At 40.5% G+C, this 19315-nt stretch overlaps 2 protein-coding genes across 2 annotated transcripts; both read right to left on the bottom strand.

Annotated features, from left to right (window-relative positions):
• Positions 1-1567: 1567 nt before the first annotated feature.
• On the bottom strand, positions 1568-2805 carry LOC107777416 (zinc-finger homeodomain protein 14-like). Its single transcript, XM_016597425.1, has 2 exons — positions 2583-2805; positions 1568-1935 (listed from the first exon to the last, which is right to left on the bottom strand). The coding sequence occupies exons 1-2, from the start codon at positions 2803-2805 to the stop codon at positions 1568-1570; spliced, it is 591 nt and encodes a 196-aa protein (XP_016452911.1).
• A 13450-nt stretch (positions 2806-16255) lies between these two features.
• Positions 16256-18253, bottom strand: LOC142162236 (uncharacterized). The gene is made up of 2 exons (XM_075218563.1): positions 17066-18253; positions 16256-16966 (listed from the first exon to the last, which is right to left on the bottom strand). Exons 1-2 carry the CDS (start codon positions 18251-18253, stop codon positions 16256-16258), a joined length of 1899 nt encoding a protein of 632 aa, XP_075074664.1.
• Positions 18254-19315: the final 1062 nt, after the last annotated feature.

The following is a 19315-nucleotide window of genomic DNA, read 5'->3' as shown; positions in this document are numbered from 1 at the left end:
CCGCAAGTTTGACAGCACAAAGCTTCTGTGCTACCGGGAGGACCCCCGGGAGCAAAAGCTAGGCAGCCATCAGTGTCATAGGTCATGGCACCAGTTAAGCGACTGCGAATGCACTCACCATAAACCGCTGGACTAATCATAGGCCTATTGTTATTAGCCCTAGCAGCTTGATTAGCTCGGAGCATGTTGTTATTAGCCATTGATTAATACTAGCTAGTTTCTTTTAATGAAGAAGAAGAGAACTTGATTTTATTGAGAGATGTGATGAAACTTGAAGAAATGGGTACTCTTATATAGAAAGGATTTGTTGAGAGTCAAGGTGTTTATTGTCTTTTCCTTTTTACGGCTGGGGTGGGGCCAGGGGTAAAGATTATTAGGGATGAGATTATATTAGGGAATCTCTTATCACCATTTTCAAATTAATTGGTCATATTATTAAGGACATTGCATTGGGAAAAAAATTAACCTCTTATAAGACCGTTTGGTTCAGATATGAGATATCATATTATTTGGTTAGAACTTAATTAATTATTATTAGATCTAGTATACATTGAATATTGTCCTAAAATGGAGTATTTGAAGAGCAGATTTATATTAATTAGATTGTATTACTGTAATATCAAAAATTTGGAAGTTTCTTTGTGTTTATTAAATGTAAAAACACCTCATATTAGAACTGGTATTTCATACTTATCTCCAAAATCTAGCTGACTGACTTACACTTAAGCAGTGAAAAAAATGCCGTTGGTTAGGAATATTTATGATGAAATATAGTAAATTGAAACTCCATTATATTAAATCAATGGAGTAAACTTGAAAAAGAAAATAAAAAGAGAGAAAAAACTAATAACAAGTGATTAAGAAAGTTGTGTTGCGATACTATGAGTAACTAAAAATTAAATCATAAATAGTGTTGTTCTTTTTATTTTTCTATGGTATATATTTTGCAAATCCTGTGCCTATCCACATCCCTAGCTAATTCAAAATCAAATCAAGGTATATAGGAGTTAGGACTCAATCTTTCTTTCTCGTTTTTATTTTTCAACTATATAAATCTCCAAATACTTTTACTTACAGACGATATATATAACACTTTAGAATGTCTATAATATTTTTCTTTTTCTGTTTGGATCATTTGACTATTCAGACTAGTTAGGGATGTATTTTAGCAGTTATAATAACTCCTTTTAGATACTCAGTCATAGAAACATTATTTGTTTTTTAATGAAGATGCGGCAAACATTATTGTCGACCCCTCTCTAAGAGCATGAAAGGAAAAATAAAGTAAAGCATGTGTCGCTAAAAAAAGGAACTACCGTATAGCTCAATTCTGAATTTTTTTCCTATTTATTAAACCAAGTAATTAGGCATTTAAAGAATGGAACAACACAAAAAGTGATTTGAACAGGCAAACTAAGTAGTATTACAGTATTATGAGAAAAAAAGAAACAAAAGCTAATTAAACAAGTAGAACACATATGGTTTTCTCAAGAAAGAATCGGACTTGAGAGAATGAGAGTGATCAGATCGAAGTTTAATTTTAAGCAACTGATCCTTCTTTCTCTAGCTAGATGGTTTTTTTAGGACCAAATCTGCGTCTGTTGTTGTCAATCCAATTCTTCAAGAAATAGGGAGTGATTCCAATCTCTGCACAAAAGGTTTTCACTTCTTTATTGTACTTTGTCCACCTCCTCCACCCTATCTTCTCTGCAAAAGCCTTCACTCTTTCCTTTTGCTCTGAGTTAATCCTCTTTCTTTTGATGCTCATCTGCTCAACTACTTCTATCTCTCCTCCGCCCATCTCCGTCGTCTCCGCTCCCTGTGGTGGGGACGTGGCAGCAACGTTGTTGTTCTCGTCGTACTTTTGATGAGGATGAATTCTTGACCGTTGTTGAGATGTTGGGGTTGGTGGAACAACAATAACAAGGGAAGTACCTGATTGAAGAAATAATTAAATTAATAAACAAAAGCATATAGGTGCTCGTTTAAATAATTAGACAAGATAGTCACACAGTTTTAATATAGTGCTAGAGCAACTATCTCTACATTTAATTGGGTTTGAGTGTCGCCACCACCCATTTTTAAGAAGAATTTTCATGTACCTACGCTTGACTCATGACAAGGGAAGTACCTGCTGAAAAAAATTTAATTAAATCTAAAGAGTAGGGAAGTACCTTAGAAAAGATTATACGATGCGATAAATCATTTCTAACATTTTTTTAATATATGCGAATCTGATTTTCTTTTATGAGCCAAATATATGTTTTAATGGTGATACTGGAATCCAGTTAGATCTCTAACTAGCTATTCTGATACTCAAGCAAAATTATATGCCTATATCTCATCTAAAAATTTAAATGAAAATACGTTTATTTATTAATTTTTCACCTGTTGGTTTAGTGAGCTAAATCTGTCTACCCAAAAAAATTATACAGCTAGTACCTTTTAAATGCAAAATTTAGTCTTTAATATGGGGGGAACATAATTTAAAGAGTAGCCTCAAGAAAAGGCATCTTGTTCAGTCAAATAAATAAAAACATGTTGTCTCGAAATATTTGGATTATTAGATGTGATGACCATACCATGCCTATGGTGAGTATTAGAGAGGATAGGAAGCTCCACCTCCATTTTTCTGTGGAAGCTTCGATGGCAAAGGCAAGGCGCGCAGATCAAAGACTCTGGAGCACCATTTGGACAAAACTCACGACAACCATCAAGTGCATAGCCCATGGTACTTGCTGCATAATTATGCTTGCACTCATAGTACTTCTGCTTCACAAGAAAGTGTTTGCTGTTGGAAGCCATCAACAAGGAGGAAACTACAGTGAGAGAAGTGAAGATATATTGGATATATATAGCGGTGAGCGTTGAAGAGGGGAAAGTGAGTGTCGATAATATAAAGAGTGAAACAAGGAGAGAGGTGTCTGCTTATTGTGGCTGCATGGCTATTTGGGGTTTACTAGAACATTGCCATATGGAGTTTATTTATAAATATAATGACAATTAACTTGGATTTTATATATATAATATATGGATTTGGATTTTGGACTTGTTGAAGCCAAACGTGTGATGTAATTTATTGAAGCCCGAAATTTCCGTTTACGTGGTCTTTCTGTATTATTATCAACTAGTTTTATAGCTTTCCTTGCCAGATACGGAAGAAGGGAAAAAGAATTAAAGGAGGAAACAGAAGGAAAAAACATTGAATATTAGGGCAGTGATAGTATTGCCACATGAGAAGTTCAATCGTCGGAAAGTTATAATTGCATATAGGGAAACAAGTTTTGAATATCATTGACACTAAAAAAGTACGTCGTACTTTTGCTAAAAAAAACTCTCTCGCTAAGACAAAAAACTCTCTCCGTACGCTTAGCCGTTATTTACAATAAACGGTAACTTTTAGACGATCTCCACCAACGCATGGCACCATTGTAAGATAGTTTGTTATTGGCAAGTTGAAAGTTGGATTCTTCCCACATCGGAAGAAAGAAGTTTCGTGCCTGTCATGTGAAACACTCCCGGGACCGACCTTACTCGTACCGTGTCTGTTAGCCTCGGAACTGATAATTATGAAATAGCACATAACAGGCACGAGACTGACTCAACAGGCACGAGACTGACTCAACAGGCACGAAATTGACTCAACAGGCACGAGTCTGACTCAACAGGCACGAGATTGTCTCAACAGGCACGAGACTGACTCAACAGGCACGAGATCCTAGAGTTAACTATTTATTTGAATTTTAAATTCAAAATTCGAATAAATAGTCGTGTCTGTTTGTGAAACAAGACATCCTATCAGAAAGGGTCTGTTGGTTGCCTATAAATACACAAGAATTCCAACGAAGTGGATATAGAAAATCACAAGTGTTATTGCAGGCTTTGTTGTATCCTGAAGAGAATCGTTTTGTATTTTCCCTAAATTAGTATACAGGCGATAACTATTTAAGGACAGTCGGTTTTCACGCCTCAAAGCTAATTTGATTATTTTATTTCTAACAATCTTAAAGAGTTATTCTGCTATGGAGAAATTGATGTCTGTTGTTGAGAATCCGAAGGAGTTCATCAAACTTGATCGCTTTGATGGAACGAACTTTACCCGTTGGAGAGACAAGATGATACTCTTGTTGTCCGCTCTTAATATCTACTATGTTCTTGATTCTGCCTTGCCTCTGATGCCTGAGCCCACAGCAGAAGATTCTGACGTAGTCAAGGAAGAAAGGAAGAAACGAGAACATGATGAACTGTTGTGTCGCGGCCATATTCTGAATATTTTGACAGATCGACTCTATGATCTTTACTGCAATCTGAAGTCGCCAAGAGAGATTTGGACTGCTCTACAAACTGCAGACCAGAATGAAAAACGAGGTATTGACAAATTCCTGGCTCTGCAGTACTTTGAATTTAAAATATTTGATACTAGGCCTAATAATGGATCAGATTCATGAACTGCAAATCTTAGTATCAAAACTAAGTGATCTTGAAGTTAAAATTCCTGATGCACTTCAAATAGGTGCTATTCTTTCGAAATTGCCTTCCTCTTGGAATGACTATAGAAAGAAAATCCTACATTCTATGGATAAAATGACTGTGGAACAATTTCGTACTCACATTCAAATTGAAAGTGAGACTCGTGCTCGTGATGTTATTAGTCAGCCTTCGAGTTCCGCAGTCAATTTTGTCAGTCAGAATGGTTCAGGAAGTGGGAACAAACATCTGAAAGTTTCCAAAAAGTCTTCTTTTAAAAAGAGAAAGAACTTTAGTTGTCATCATTGTGGAAAGAAAGGCCATTGTCACACCTCCTTTTTGCACGCCTACCCCGAAGTGTAAATGCGCGAGGGAGTTTTTTTTTAATTTAAGTGACAATATTCGAAATGGGATTATTTATTTAATTTAGAGTCGCCACTTGGGAAAGGTTTGGCTTTTGGCGTCCCAAGTCACTGGTTTATCTTGAATCCCAAATCGAGGAAAATATTCGACTTTCCAAATGAAGTTTGCGAACAAGAAATTCTAAGTAAGGAATTCTGTTGACCCGAGGGAAGGTGTTAGGCACCCTCGAATACCGTGGTTCTAGCACGGTCGCTTAAATTGTTATAATGGCTAGATATCTGATTTAATACATGTTATTACTTATGTGCTTTCATTAAGTTTAAACCGCTTTTATTATTATCATTTTTATAGAATTGCAACGTCGTGAAAATGCGTCTCGAACCACGTCACAGTCAATGCACCCATGGTTGTTAATACATTCCGACTCCGTTGAGATTTGAATTTGGGTCACATAAATGCGCACCCGAGTTTAAGAATGTAATTTAATTAAGTCACGCCTAAAGAGTCTAACGCGTTTATTGTCTTTGGGGAAGGCAGTGAAATTCACTAAATAGTCCATCCCAAATTCTAAGTATTTTATTGTGACCAATTATTGAGGGCCCCACAATTTGCATTTTTTTATTTGGTGAGGCTCGTCTCATTTTATGAAAGGATAAACCTACAATGACTACATTTTTCTATTATGTCTCTATAAAATGAAAGAGAAAAGATCTTAATTTATTTACATGCTTGAGTTGTTATAGTTGGGTTTCGAATATGATTCATAAATTCTGAAAATGATGCAAGCAGGGCAGTCCGTTGCCAATGCAGGCCCAGGCCCAACATGTATGACATAAAACTAGACCTGGGCCGTCTTATTCACATGTTACTACCTAGTTACATTATACTAGGCATGTTCTCAGTTTGTCAAATTAAAAAAAAAAACTTAGCAATCTAATTTTAATCCTAAACCATTTACATGCTGAAATTAACCAATATTATTTAACTAAACAATATTCCTACAAGTTCCGAAATGGCCTATTCGTTTGATTTTTAACTAGACGGAGTTGCTACACCATTCATTTATTTTTTAGGCAATATATAGATAGTTCAACCGTTAAGCTATCGTCAGATGTTCCACTATATATATTAAATAGCTACATGATTCTGATTTTGTAAGCTAAATAATTTATATATACAAATAAAATTCAGAATATAATAAAAATAAATTTAGAACTTCAACTCTTCATTTTTTCGTATTCATGCTTCCTGTTTCAGTTTACAATAATCAGCGTGTCAGTTGTGTACCTGATATTGGAAGCAAAAGAAAAGGGAGATCAGCAGAAATTCAGTAGCATACAACAACAGCAACCCCAGCAACTAGTAACAACCAGCAACGAGAAACTTAGTGACAGATTTTAAAATCAAGACAAAAATCCAGAAACAACAACAACAGTCAACGGACAGAAGCAAAGGGAATCTTTTCAGATTTTGAAAGTCTAGTTAGTGTTTAACCCTTAATTTCTGAATCCGTATATCAGAATATTTGGATTATATATCAGGTGTATACTCTTCTTCTTTTGAATTTCCAGAATGTTTTTCTTTTTATTTTTTCTAAATTCTTAGTATTTTTTCGAAATTTTCTCTCTTAAAATTTTCTTCTGTCTTCTCCCCTCTCAAAATCTGATCCAGTTCCTCATTTATATCTCATCCCAAACCCTTTAATCCATTAATAAAACCATCACTTTCTCCTACCAAACTCACTATCTTCCCACTCATCCCCCACTACATTAAACAAATATATCAACTTCACTCCATTACATCTGGTCCCCCATGCCTAACATAAACAATTACCATATTCCCCTCCACTACAATTTGTCTTGTCCCCCATTTATATTAAACAATTATATCACCCACACCCCATTACATTTTGTCTCTCATGCTTAACATAAAGAATTATTCAAAATATTCAATTCCCAAATTACCCCTCCGACCCTATTGCGATTACCATTTTACCCCTGAACGTACTGCAAATTACCAAACTACCCCCATCAGCTATAACCAATTCACCTAATCAATCTTAACCAAAATATAGCAAATATGATTAATTTCTAACAATGTTCAACAACAAATTCAAACTAAATGATGAACAACAAAGAAACAACTAAAATTATCTTGATTGAACAAAATCTCTAACAAAAAACAAACCTACTTTCAGATTCAACAACAATAACAACAAACAAATATATTCAGATTTCTAAATTCAATAATCATTTGAACTTAAAATCTAACAACTTTACAACCAACAATTCCTATATTAAAACTAAACAAAATCATGAAGCAAACTGAAGAAATAATCAAAAATGATAATCAACAAACAAGAAGATCAAACTATACTAATTTCGGATTCAATATCAATCAAACAAAGTATGAACATAAATGAAAAGATTCAACAATAATAACAAACAAGCTTTATTCAACTTTGAATTAAACTTAAACAAAACAAATAAACATATTCAAATCACTAATCTTCAAATAATCAATTAATCTTTTTAAATTAAATCCAACAAAATTATAACAAAGATATATGATCCAAAAATTAAAAACCAAAATATAACTTCACATTAAATCACTGAATTAAAAACGAACTTCAAAAAAAAAATGAATACGAATTAAATCTATATTAACAACAAACAACGGATTCAAACGATTTAAGCTAACATTTTTCTATATTAAAACTAAATCCTCTTAAAATTAATAAAACAAACTGAAAAATAATTTAATTGAATCTTCAACTTAAATCTATCAACAATATAATTAATCAAACTAACAATTTCTACAAAAACAAACAAGAAAAACAAAACAACTAAATAAAAATCAAGAACAAGAATCAAACATTTAATGATTTCATATCCGAAAAATATCAAACAAATTACGGATGTGAACGAAACTTAAACCAACTAACCGGATCGGAACGATGATGAACTCGAACGAAAACAAATCTGCCCGGAAACAAATATCGCACCAAAACCATTTGACGCCGAAGACGATCACGAACGGACCAACGAAGAACTTGAAGGAGAAGTAACGGACAGCAACAGCGCGGGCAGCAGTGAGCAGCAGTGGCGCAGGCAGCAGCGCAGGCAGCAGCGTACGAAGAGAAAAAGACGCAGCAACAGTGGTGCTGTTCATCGAGGGAGGCAGCCATGGGAGCTCGAGCTCGACGAAGACGAAGAAGATGAAGCAGAAAATGCAGCAACAGTGGTGTTGGACGAAGCAGTCACGCAGCAGCAATGGCGGGACGCGAGGAGGAGGAAGGAGGAGTCGTTCATGGATGGTCGTTCATGTTGGTGAAGCCGCGGGTATGTGTGTGTTACGTCGCCGTGGTTGTGTATGTGTGTGTTGTCGAGTGGTTGTGTGTGTGGCGTGGGGATGAAGGGAATGGGAGAGGGCAGCCATGGGAGGGGCTTTGAGCTCTTTTGGAGAAGAAGGAGAATAGAGAAAGAGAGGGGGGGCGGATGAGTCTAGTCTAGGGTTTTCTCTCTTTTTTTTTGTTTTGTAAAAAATGAAAAAATGAAAATGAAGAGGGGGAGTTGGGTTGTTGGTACTGGACTGGGTCGACCCGGTTTGGAATGGACCGGGTCATAGGGAAGGTTGGGCCATTTTTTGGGCCTGTGGCTTGAAATTGAAGAAGAGGCCCAATTCCGACTTTCTTTATATTTTTGCTCTCTTTTCTTCTTTTATTTTTCTAAAACTAAATTCTAAAACTCCTTAAATTATTATTAAGACTAAATTAAGTTATAAAAGTGAAAATTAACTCCCAATAACAATTAACGCATAATTAAGTAATAATTAAGCATAAAATTGTATATTTGGACATTAAATGCTAAAAATGCACAAGATGCCTATTTTTGTAATTTTTAATTTTTGTAAAACAAACTTAATTACTAACAATTGTAGGATTAAATCCTAAATGCAAAAATGCGACATATTTTTTTGTATTTTTTATTAATTTAACAAATAAACATGCACAAACAAATACAAATAATTATCCAAAAATGTCACAGAATTCTCAAAATTGCACACCAAGAAAAAATCATTTTATTTTGAATTTTTTTGGAGTAATTCTTTCATAGGGCAAAAATCACGTGTTTACAGCTGCCCCTCTTTGCCCGAAGACACGAAGGGTTTTCGTGCAAAGATAAAGTGAGCGATTTTTGCCCATCCGAGTACTCCGTGTGAAGCATTTTTTTTGAAAAAGATTTGACCGAACCTTTGCTTCAGAGGTTTCCTACATATCCTGGGCTAAACAGGAATCAGGTCAATGTAGTTCGGGAAACTTTGGTAGCTGGGACTACCCTGGGATTGCGATGCTTGCTGTTACTGCTGTTGTTGTTGCCACTGTTGATTTACTGATCGCCTTATTACAACCAAAGGAAAATTGAAATTGAACTAACTACTTATGCGTGTCAATTGCTAGTTACAAGATCCCTATCTATAATTCCTTTGCAACTTGATCTTGGGTCTTAGCTGATTCTGCTTGTAGACTTCGATCCGAATCTTGATGCTCGCAAGTTGTAGGCGCCTGTTTATTTCTGCGGTATTGAGTGAGACGGGATTGGCGGAACTCGGGACTTTGATCAAATTTTGGAGCGACCCGCCGTTTGTTTGTTCCAGTATTTGGGGACATCTTCTCCTTTTGTCCTTTTCTTCTTTTCTTTATTCAAGATTGAGACCCATTCCGTAGGTCATCTTGATCAATGCGCCTCGAGGTCAAACCTGCTGAGACAAACAAAACAAACGAACGAAAATTTTCTGCAAGAGTTTCACTAGGAAAATTTCGTGAGTTAATTGCCATAATAATCTACAGCACTGATGCGGGGATTGGAAAAAACCCTAGTCTACGAAGCGCAACTCAGGGATTGGAGCCCTAATGTCGGCTTAACAGAAAAACGCTCAATTCAGGGATTGGAGCCCTAAGGCTGGCTAAACAGAAGAATGCTCAGTTCAGGGAGTGGAGCTCTAATGCTGGCTAAATGGAAACTTGCTCAACTTAGGGATCGGAGCCCTAAATTGGGAGGATTACTCAGTTCAGGGAGTGGAGCTCTAATGCTGGCTAAATGGAAACTTGCTCAACTTAGGGATCAGAGCCCTAAATTGGGAGGATTACCAGGTTATGCTGGAAAGGGTCCACGGGTTATGCCGGGGAAGTCATCGGGTTATGCCAGAAAATTCACCGGGTTATGCCGGAGAAGTCATCTGGTTATGCCGGAAAAGGGAAAGAGGTCCCTGGGTTATGCCAGGAAGGTCCATGGGTTATGCCGGGAAAGGGAAAGAGGTCCCCGGGTTATGCCAGAGAGGTCCACGGGTTATGCCGGGAAAGGGAAAGAGTCCTCGGGTTATGCCGGGGAAGTCATCGGGTTTTGCCGGAAAAGGGAGAGAGTCCTCGGGTTATGCCGGGGAAGGGAAAGAGGTCCCCGGGTTATGCCAGGGAGGTCCACGGGTTATGCCGGGAAAGGGAAAGAGTCCTCGAGTTATGCCGGGGAAGTCATCAGGTTATGCCGGAAAAGGGAGAGAGCCCTCGGGTTATGCCGGGGAAATCATCGAGTTATACCAGAAAAGTCCACGGGTTATGCTGGGAAGATTCATCGGGTTATGCCGGGGAAGTCGTCGGGTTATGCCGGAGAAGTCATCGGGTTATGCCGGAAAAGGGAAAAAGTCCTCGAGTTATGCCGGGGAAGTCATCGGGTTATGCCGGAAAATGGAAAGAGGTCCCTGGGTTATGCCAGGGAGGTCCATGGGTTATGTCGGGAAAGGGAAAAAGTCCTCGGGTTATGCCGGGGAAGTCATCGGGTTATGCCGGAAAAGGGAAAGAGGTCCCTGGGTTATGCCAGGGAGGTCCACGGGTTATGCCGGGAAAGGGAAAAAGTCCTCGGGTTATGCCGGGGAAGTCATCGGGTTATGCCGGAAAAGGGAGAGAGTCCTCGGGTTATGCCGGGGAAATCATCGGGTTATGCCGGAAAAGGGAAAAAGTCCTTGGGTTATGCCGGGGAAGTCATCGGGTTATGCCGGAAAAGGGAAAGAGGTCCCTGGGTTATTCCAGGGAGGTCTACGGGTTATGCCGGGAAATCATCGGGTTATGCCGAAAAAGGAAAAAAGTCCTCGGGTTATGCCGTGGAAATCATCGGGTTATGCCGGAAAAGGGAAAGAGGTCCCTGGGTTATGCCAGGGAGGTCCACGGGTTATGCCGGGAAAGGGAAAGAGTCCTCAGGTTATGCCGAGGAAGTCATCGAGTTATGCTGGAAAAGGGAGAGAGTCCTCGGGTTATGCCGGGGAAATCATCGGGTTATGCCGGAAAATGGAGAGAGTCCTCGTGTTATGCCGGGGAAATCATTGGGTTAGGAAAAAAAATGTAGGAAAGTATCGGGAGGAGACTTCCCTTTTGGGTTGATTATTGCAACATGGCCATTTCTAATCCTTGCACATTTCCTTTTGGCTGCACCTACCTCTCGCAGGGTTGTACCTGCTTCCTGCTTAGTTCGTTTTGTATTGCAACTGCTTCAACTTCAAACAAAGGAAAATTGTTAGTTTGAAATTGTGGTCGGTTTTGTGGCCTTCATTGTTTTTCTTGGTCCCAAGCCTCATTTCTGTTGAGAAAATTCGCCATTGATTGGCTTCCAATGAGACATCCTTTCAAACTGATAAGACTCAATATTTCAGGATTTCATGATGATTTGTGCGTGTACGGCTCTGTTTCTTCCGTCTCGCTCTGCTTGGGGATTTTGAGGTAATAAAATGCCTCGATCAGTCGGGATTGGACTGACGCATCACTGAGGCCGGGTATGTTCTCCACCTCTTGCTAGATAGAGCCCTGTGAAACCGGTCCTGCCACCTTTTCTTTCTAGCATGTTTTGGGGCTTAGGGTTAAACCGAAAAGGAATCCAAAGAAAAGTAAACAAAGAGCGAGGAAATGAATTTAAAAAGAGAAGCGTCCTTTTCGGGGAAAAGAAAGACTTATCTGAGGTGCATGCTGGCTTTAAATTGACATAACCTGCTTTTTGGATTGGATGCCCGACTCTCACGAACCTACATTTTCTCACGAACCAAACGGATCTATGTTTCCAAACCAGGGAACCTTGCCAGAACCTTCTGTGGTGAAATCCTTTTTCGGTCGACAGCGCCCTTTGCGAATTTTCGCTAGCCGACCTCTCTCATTTCTCTTCTTACCATCGCCTTATAGTGCTCGTCATGAGTTTTCACTAACAAGACTCTCTCATTTTGATTTCTCTGCTCGCCATCGCCTTATGGTTCCTGTAGGTTTTCACCAATAAGACTCTCTCATTTTATTTCTCTCATCCTTACTGCGTCGAATCCGAGCAACTGCGTCCTTTGATTTTGAAGAAACTTTTGCCGATTGATCGGAAGGACTTGCAACAGGTTTGGGGTCAAAAGAACTTGGATCGAATTACAACTTTGGAACCGTCCAGGCAGGATTATCGCCGAATTATTATAATGTCTGCCCCAGTTTAACTTTTGGGGAAAAGTGGATTTTTTTTTGGTGTGACTGAACCCCATAGAGAGACTGCCTACGTATCCTTTCGGAATCAAGTCAAACGTAGTTCAGGGCAGTTTTTTTTTTTAAAAAAAAAAAACTAGCACTTCCGGGTTCCAAAGAGGGTAATGAAAGAAAGGTAAATGGCTCAAAGGGTTAGCAAAGGATTTGAGTGTTTGGGTAGCAGGAATGAAAGCCTTCGTCCTCTGAAATGTGCAAAAACATCGTCAGAGCAAGTTTAGACATAGTATCTTTTTACTGCATCTGCATTCACGGTTGTGTCGGGATCTTTTCCTTCAATATCACCTAGATATAATGCTCCCCTGGGCAATATCTTCCTGATGATGTATGGACCTTTCCAATTAGGAGCAAATTTTCCTTTCGCTTCCTGGTGATGTGGAAGAATGCGCCTTAACACCAGTTGACCTACTTCAAAATTCCTGGGTCGCACTTTCTTGTTGTAAGCACGGGCCATTCTTTGTTGGTACAACTGCCCGTGACAGACCGCAGCCATTCGCTTTTCATCGATCAGCGTTAACTGTTCCAAACGGGTTTTAACCCACTCACTGTCTTCAATTTCAGCTTCAACAATGATCCGGAGAGAAGGGATTTCTACCTCTGCCGGTATTACAGCCTCGGTCCCGTAAACCAACAAGTATGGGGTTGCCCCTACTGATGTGCGTACTGTAGTGCGATATCCCAGCAGGGCGAAAGGTAACTGCTCATGCCATTGTCTGGAACTCTGGGTTGTCTTCCTCAAAATTTTCTTGATGTTTTTGTTCGCCGCTTGAACAGCGCCATTGGTCTTGGGCCTATAAGGAGTGGAATTCATATGCATTATTTTGAACTGTTCGCACACATCCTCCATCAAATGACTATTCAGGTTTGCTGCATTATCTGTGATTATAGTTGCAGGAATACCGAAACGACAGATAAGATTTGAATGTATGAAATCCACCATGGCTTTCTTAGTGACTGATTTGAGAGTGATAGCCTCGACCCATTTTTGTGAAGTAGTTGATAGCGACCAATATGAATCTGTGCCCATTTGAAGCTTTGGGCTCAATCGGACCAATGACATCCATACCCCAGGCAACAAATGGCCAAGGTGCAGACATGGGATGCAGTTCTGTGGGAGGTGCGTGAATTAGATCTCCATGCACCTGACACTGATGACACTTTCGAACGAAGCTGAAACAGTCCTTTTCCATGGTCATCCAGTAATACCCGGCCCGAAGGATTTTCTTTGCCAAAACATACCCGTTCATATGAGGTCCACACACTCCTGCGTGTACTTCATGCATGATTCTGCCTGCTTCTTCGGCGTCAACACATCTTAATAAGTTGAGATCAGGGGATCTTTTATACAATATCTCACCGCTCAAAAAGAATCCACTTGCCTGCCGCCTAATAGTTCTCTTCTGATCTCCAGTAGTATGTTTGGGGTATTCTTGTGTTTTCAAGAACCTCTTAACATCCTGGTACCATGGCTGGATACTTGGTCATGCCTCGATAGCATTGCAGTAACCATGCCTTTCCCTGATTTGGATTTCCAAGGGATCGATGTGGGCATTGCCTGGATAAGGTAACATTCAAGCTAAAGTGGCAAGTGCATCGGCTAATTCATTGTGACATCGCGGGATATACCTGAACTCTACTGATCTGAACCACTTGCTGAGATCCTCCACGTGCTGCCGGTAAGGAATAAGCTTGACATCTCGAGTTTCCCATTCACCCTGGGCTTGCCGGATAATCAAATCAGAATCCCCCATAATCAACAAATCCCCAACATCTTGATCGATAGCCATATTCATGCCCATAATGCAGGCTTCATATTCAGCTATATTGTTCGTGCAAAAGAAACGAAGCCTAGCTGTAGCCGGATAATGTTGACCAGCAGGTGAGATCAAGATTGCCCCTATTCCTACACCTTTCGCGTTTACGGCCCCATCAAAGAACATTTTCCAAACGTGAGTGTTTTCCGAGACCACTTCTATGGTATTTATTCCTTCATCTGGAAAATAAGTACTCAATGGCTGGTATTCCTCATCAACCGGATTTTCGGCCAAATGATCTGCTAATGCCTGGGCTTTCATTGCCGTACGGGTGACATAGACTATGTCAAATTCAGTAAGCAAGATTTGCCACTTGGCCAGTCTTCCAGTAGGCATTGGTTTCTGAAATATATACTTCAAAGGATCCAGCCTGCTTATGAGGTAAGTAGTGTGAGCTTGGAGATAATGTCTCAATTTTTGAGCAACCCACGTCAAAGCACAACACGTTCTTTCCAGCAGAGTGTACTTGGCCTCGTAGCCGGTGAATTTCTTGCTCAAGTAGTAGATCGCCTGCTCCTTCTTTCCGGTTATGTCATGTTGCCCGAGGACGCAACCGAAAGAATTTTCCAAGACTGTCAGATACAAGAACAGGGGTCTCTCTGGCTCTGGCGGGACCAAAACTGGGGGATTTAAAAGATATTCTTTGATCTTGTCAAAGGCTTCTTGACACTCAGTCGTCCATTTGATCGATGCATCCTTTCTTAATAGCTTAAATATGGGCTCACACGTGCTAGTCAGCTGGGCAATGAATCGACTGATATAGTTTAACCTGCCCAATAGACTCATCACGTCTTTCTTCGTTCTTGGGGGAGGTAGATCTCTGATAGATTTTATCTTTGTTGGATTTAACTCTATACCTCTCCTGCTTACTATGAAACCCAAAAGCTTGCCTGATGGGACTCCGAAGGCGCATTTGGCCGGGTTCAGCTTCAAGTCGTACTTTCTCAGTCTCTCGAAGAATTTCCTCAAGTCTTGGATATGATTGTCCCGAGTCCTGGACTTGACTATCACGTCGTCCACATACACCTCTATTTCTTGATGCATCATGTCATGAAAAATGGCAGTCATGGCTCTCATGTAAGTTGCCCCAGCATTCTTCAGACCGAATGGCATAACCCGGTAACAGTAAGTGCCCCATGGTGTAGTGAAGGCAGTCTTCTCGGCGTCTTCTTCATCCATCAACACCTGATGATATCCAGCGTAACAATCTACGAAAGACTGGATCTCATGTTTGGCGCAATTATCAACAAGGATGTGGATGTTGGGCAATGGGAAATTGTCTTTGGGACTTGCTCTGTTCAAATCTCGATAATCCACACATACCCGAGTCTTCCCATCTTTTTTCGGCACTGGAACTACATTCGCCAACCACGTGGTGTACTGGATTACCCGAATTACTCTCGTTTTCAGCTGCTTGGTGATTTCTTCTTTAATCTTGTCACTGACATCAGTTTTGAACTTTCTTTGCTTTTGTTGAACTGGAGGACAATCAGGGTGAATTGGCAATTTATGCACCACTAGATCAACGCTTAATCCTGGCATGTCATCGTATTACCAAGCAAACACATCTTTAAATTCAAAAAGGAGTTGAACTATCGCGTCTCGCGTTCTCTCGTCCGTGTTAATGCTTATTTTGGTCTCTCGGATTTCCTCAGGAGTTCCCAAATTAACCGGTTCGGTGTCATTCAGATTCGGCTTAGGTTTGTTCTCAAAGTGTTCCAATTCTCGATTTATTTCCTTAAAAGCCTCTTCTTCATCGTATTCCATTTCTTGGTTCATTATTTCGCAGCTAGACTGCATGTTTGGATCCGGGCATGAAGTCCGCAAGCATGTCATGTTATTTAAAACCGCATTATTAGAATTGAAAGAAATAAAACAAAAAAAAAATAAAAAAAATCAGAGAGAATAAATAAGATGAAAGATGAAATATTAATTTCATTTCATTGAATTTTGAAGATAATAGGGTTTACATCAGAATTTAAGGATAGGAAACTAAAAGGAAATCATTCGAGTTACACCCCAAAATAACTCGTGATGCAGAAAAGGTGGCAAGACTGGTCTACCAGGATTCCCGCTTGATCGGAAACGGAGTAGCCTTCCAGTTTTGCAATTTGGCACCAGGCCCCATGTAAAGCACCTCAGCAGTGCTCGAACCTTCTCCCGGCTGAACCATATGGGTTTCATACAGCATTTGCCTCATAACCCCACAGATTTCTTCAATTTCCTCGATCGTGAAGGTCTCATCTTCTCTTTCTTCAATGTACTTGGGTCTGACGAATGTTCTGTAAAGATGCGGAATTGGCTGAGATAAAACCCAACCATTGCTCTTCCGTTGGTTTGCCCATATTACGTCAGCTTCTTCGGCGTAAAAACCAACACCGAAGAACTTTTCGGCGGCAGGTACGGTGATACCTTGCAATGATGCCCCGAGTCCCTTCTCTGGTTTATAACCATGCCTGATCATTTCCTTGGCAACCATAATTGATGCTTTTGAGAGAAAAGGTTGAGGGTAAGGGCTTCCTTCTTCGCATTGGTCTGCGACCACAACCTCGAAAACTTGATAGACTATATGTTCACTACCCTCCTTAGCTTCGAGGCATGGAACCGACGGGTCTCGATAAATTGAATGCTCATCCTCTCCGTGGACTATAATCTCTTGATTTTCATATACAAATTTTACCATCTGGTGGAGAGTAGAAGGTATGGCTTCCGTCGCATGAATCCAAGGCCTTCCTAGAAGGAAATTGTAAGAAGTATCCATATCTAGGACCTGAAAGGTCACCTCAAAATCCACAGGTCCAATAGTCAAAATCAAATCGATCTCGCCTAGGGTGTCCCTTTTGATGCCGTCAAAGGCACGAACACATACGCTGTTGGACCTGATTCTCCCTGTCTCGATCTCCATTCTTTGCAGAGTCGAAAGGGGACAGATATCTACTCCGGACCCGCCATCCAGCATGACCCTCTTCACATAGTACCCTTCACATTTAACTGTTAGGTGGAGGGCCTTGTTGTGAGCGGCCCCTTCCGGGGGCAGATCATTTTTGCTGAAGGAAATCTGATTGATCATGAAGAATCTTTCTGCCATCCTCTCTAGCTGTTCCACGGTAGTTTCAATTGGGACGTAAGCTTCGTTGAGGGTCTTGATCAACACTTTCTGATGCTCAGTTGAATTCATTAATAGAGACAACAACGAGACCTGAGCGGGAGACTTTCGGAGTTGGTCAATTATCTCGTAGTCCGCAGTTTTCATTTTCCTGAAAAAGTCTTCCGCTTCCTCGGCACTAACTGGTTTCTTGAGTGGGAAATGCTTCTTTGTAGAATCATTCAACTCCTCCAGGTTGAGGTATTTCTCAGTTTGGTTAGTTTCATTTACTTCTCCCGGGATTTCTTTTCCTTTGTAGGTTACTACCGCCTTGTTATAATTCCACGGGACGGTAGTAGGATCTGTCATGGGCCTCTGTGGCGCGCGTCCAATAATCACGGGCTCATTCAGCCTTGGTGAAATTATTGGCCCCCTTTCCGCATAGGTCCCTTTGGGCACATACATTTTAGATCTTTTGTTCAGCTCAAACCTTCTTGGAGGGCTCAATGTCACTTGTCCTTTCTTCGAACCTCGGGGGACATAAAGGACGACATCTTTCGAGGGTACTACCTCAATTTTGGTTCCCACTGCTTTTTCTGTGTTTTGAGGGGGGGATTTACTCTTCTTGTCCCCCTTTTCTTGCTTTGCATACGTCTTGGGATTTTTCTCAATGTCGGCGATTGCAATGATGGCTTTCAAGACAGGATCAAACTCTTTATCTTCGTAGATCATCCCAATAATCGGTCCATTGTTGTGAGCCGGTAAAGGGTTGTTGATCACATTAGGAATGTCTTCTTCCTTTAACACTATCCACTTTTGTTCTATGAGGTTTTCAACAACCCTCTTCAAAGTCCAACAGCTCTCAGTGTCATGCCCTTCCACTCCAGAATGATAGGCACATCGGGCACCAGGTTGGTAAGAGGGTGACTCTGGGTTTTGCTTATTTGGGGGTACAGGTTGTAACAAACCCATTTGGACCAATTTAGGGAAAAGTTGGAATATGACTCACCAATAGGTGTGAAGTCCATTTTCCTAGGCGGCTCTCGAGTGCGGGCATTGTAGGGGAGATTATTTTGTGGAGGTCGGGGATTATACTGAGCTTGGTGGGGAGGTTGATTTCTTGGAAATTGAGCTCGCTTTTGGTGAAATTGTTGTTGTGGCCTAATATATGGTTGTGCATTCATTACTGTGTAGGGCTGAAGGTTCATAGCATATGCCACATCTTGATGGGGGTAGTAGTGTTGCGGGGCTCTTTCAGAGAAATGAAATCTGGATGGATGGGGTTTTCTTACACTCGAAGTTGCCATTGTTGCTTCTTCCTTCTTCTTTCGGTTTGCTCCTCCTCCAGACCCGCCTTGGATTGCTTGGGAGGTGGCTCTTTTAGTAGACTAACTCAAGATTCGCCCTATTTTTAACCCATTCTCCACCATTTCACCAATTTTGATGGCTTCAGCAAACGACTTTCCCAATGCAGACATCATGTTTTGATAATAATCAGCCTCTTGGGCTTGAAGGAAAACACTGACCATTTCTGTTTCATCCATCGGAGGTTTGACTCTGGCCGCTTGTTCGCGCCATTTGACAGCATATTCTCGGAAGCTCTCCGAAGGCTTCTTCTTTAGATTCGACAATGAATTCCTGTCGGGGCAATGTCGATGTTATATTGAAACTGCCTGACAAAATCCCTAGCCAAGTCGTCCCAAATGTGCCAACGAGATACTTCCTGATCCGTATACCATTCAGAAGTAATGCCGATCAAAGTTTCTCCAAAGTAAGCCATAAGAAGCTCTTCTTTTCCGCCCGCTCCTCGCAACAGGTTGCAGTACCTTTTGAGGTGGGCTATGGGGTCCCCATGCCCGTCATATTTCTCAAACTTTGGGGTTTTGAAACCCAAGGGCAGATTTACGTGCGGGAACATGCACAGGTCATCGTAAGATACGCTCTTTTGCCCGCTCAGACCCTGTATATTTTTGAGAGTTTGCTCCATGCTTCTCATTTTTCTGGTCATTTCCTCTTGTTCAGGTGTTTTCTCGG

This window comes from Nicotiana tabacum, chromosome 7 (assembly GCF_000715075.1).
Source record: "Nicotiana tabacum cultivar K326 chromosome 7, ASM71507v2, whole genome shotgun sequence".
Lineage (NCBI taxonomy): Eukaryota > Viridiplantae > Streptophyta > Magnoliopsida > Solanales > Solanaceae > Nicotiana > Nicotiana tabacum.
The sequence above is the reverse complement of the archived record's forward strand: the minus strand, read 5'-3'. Positions and strand labels throughout refer to the sequence as shown.

Bases quoted from the DNA above. Each gene is read 5' to 3' on its own strand.
- LOC107777416 (XM_016597425.1), bottom strand. From the start codon at position 2,805: ATGGCTTCCAACAGCAAACACTTTCTTGTGAAGCAGAAGTACTATGAG. The intron at 1,936-2,582 runs GTATGGTCATCA...TTCTTCAATCAG, and splicing joins TAATACTCACCATAGGCATG to GTACTTCCCTTGTTATTGTT.
- LOC142162236 (XM_075218563.1), bottom strand. From the start codon at position 18,253: ATGGGTTTGTTACAACCTGTACCCCCAAATAAGCAAAACCCAGAGTCA. The intron at 16,967-17,065 runs GTATGTGTTCGT...GTGACCTTTCAG, and splicing joins GGAGAATCAGGTCCAACAGC to GTCCTAGATATGGATACTTC.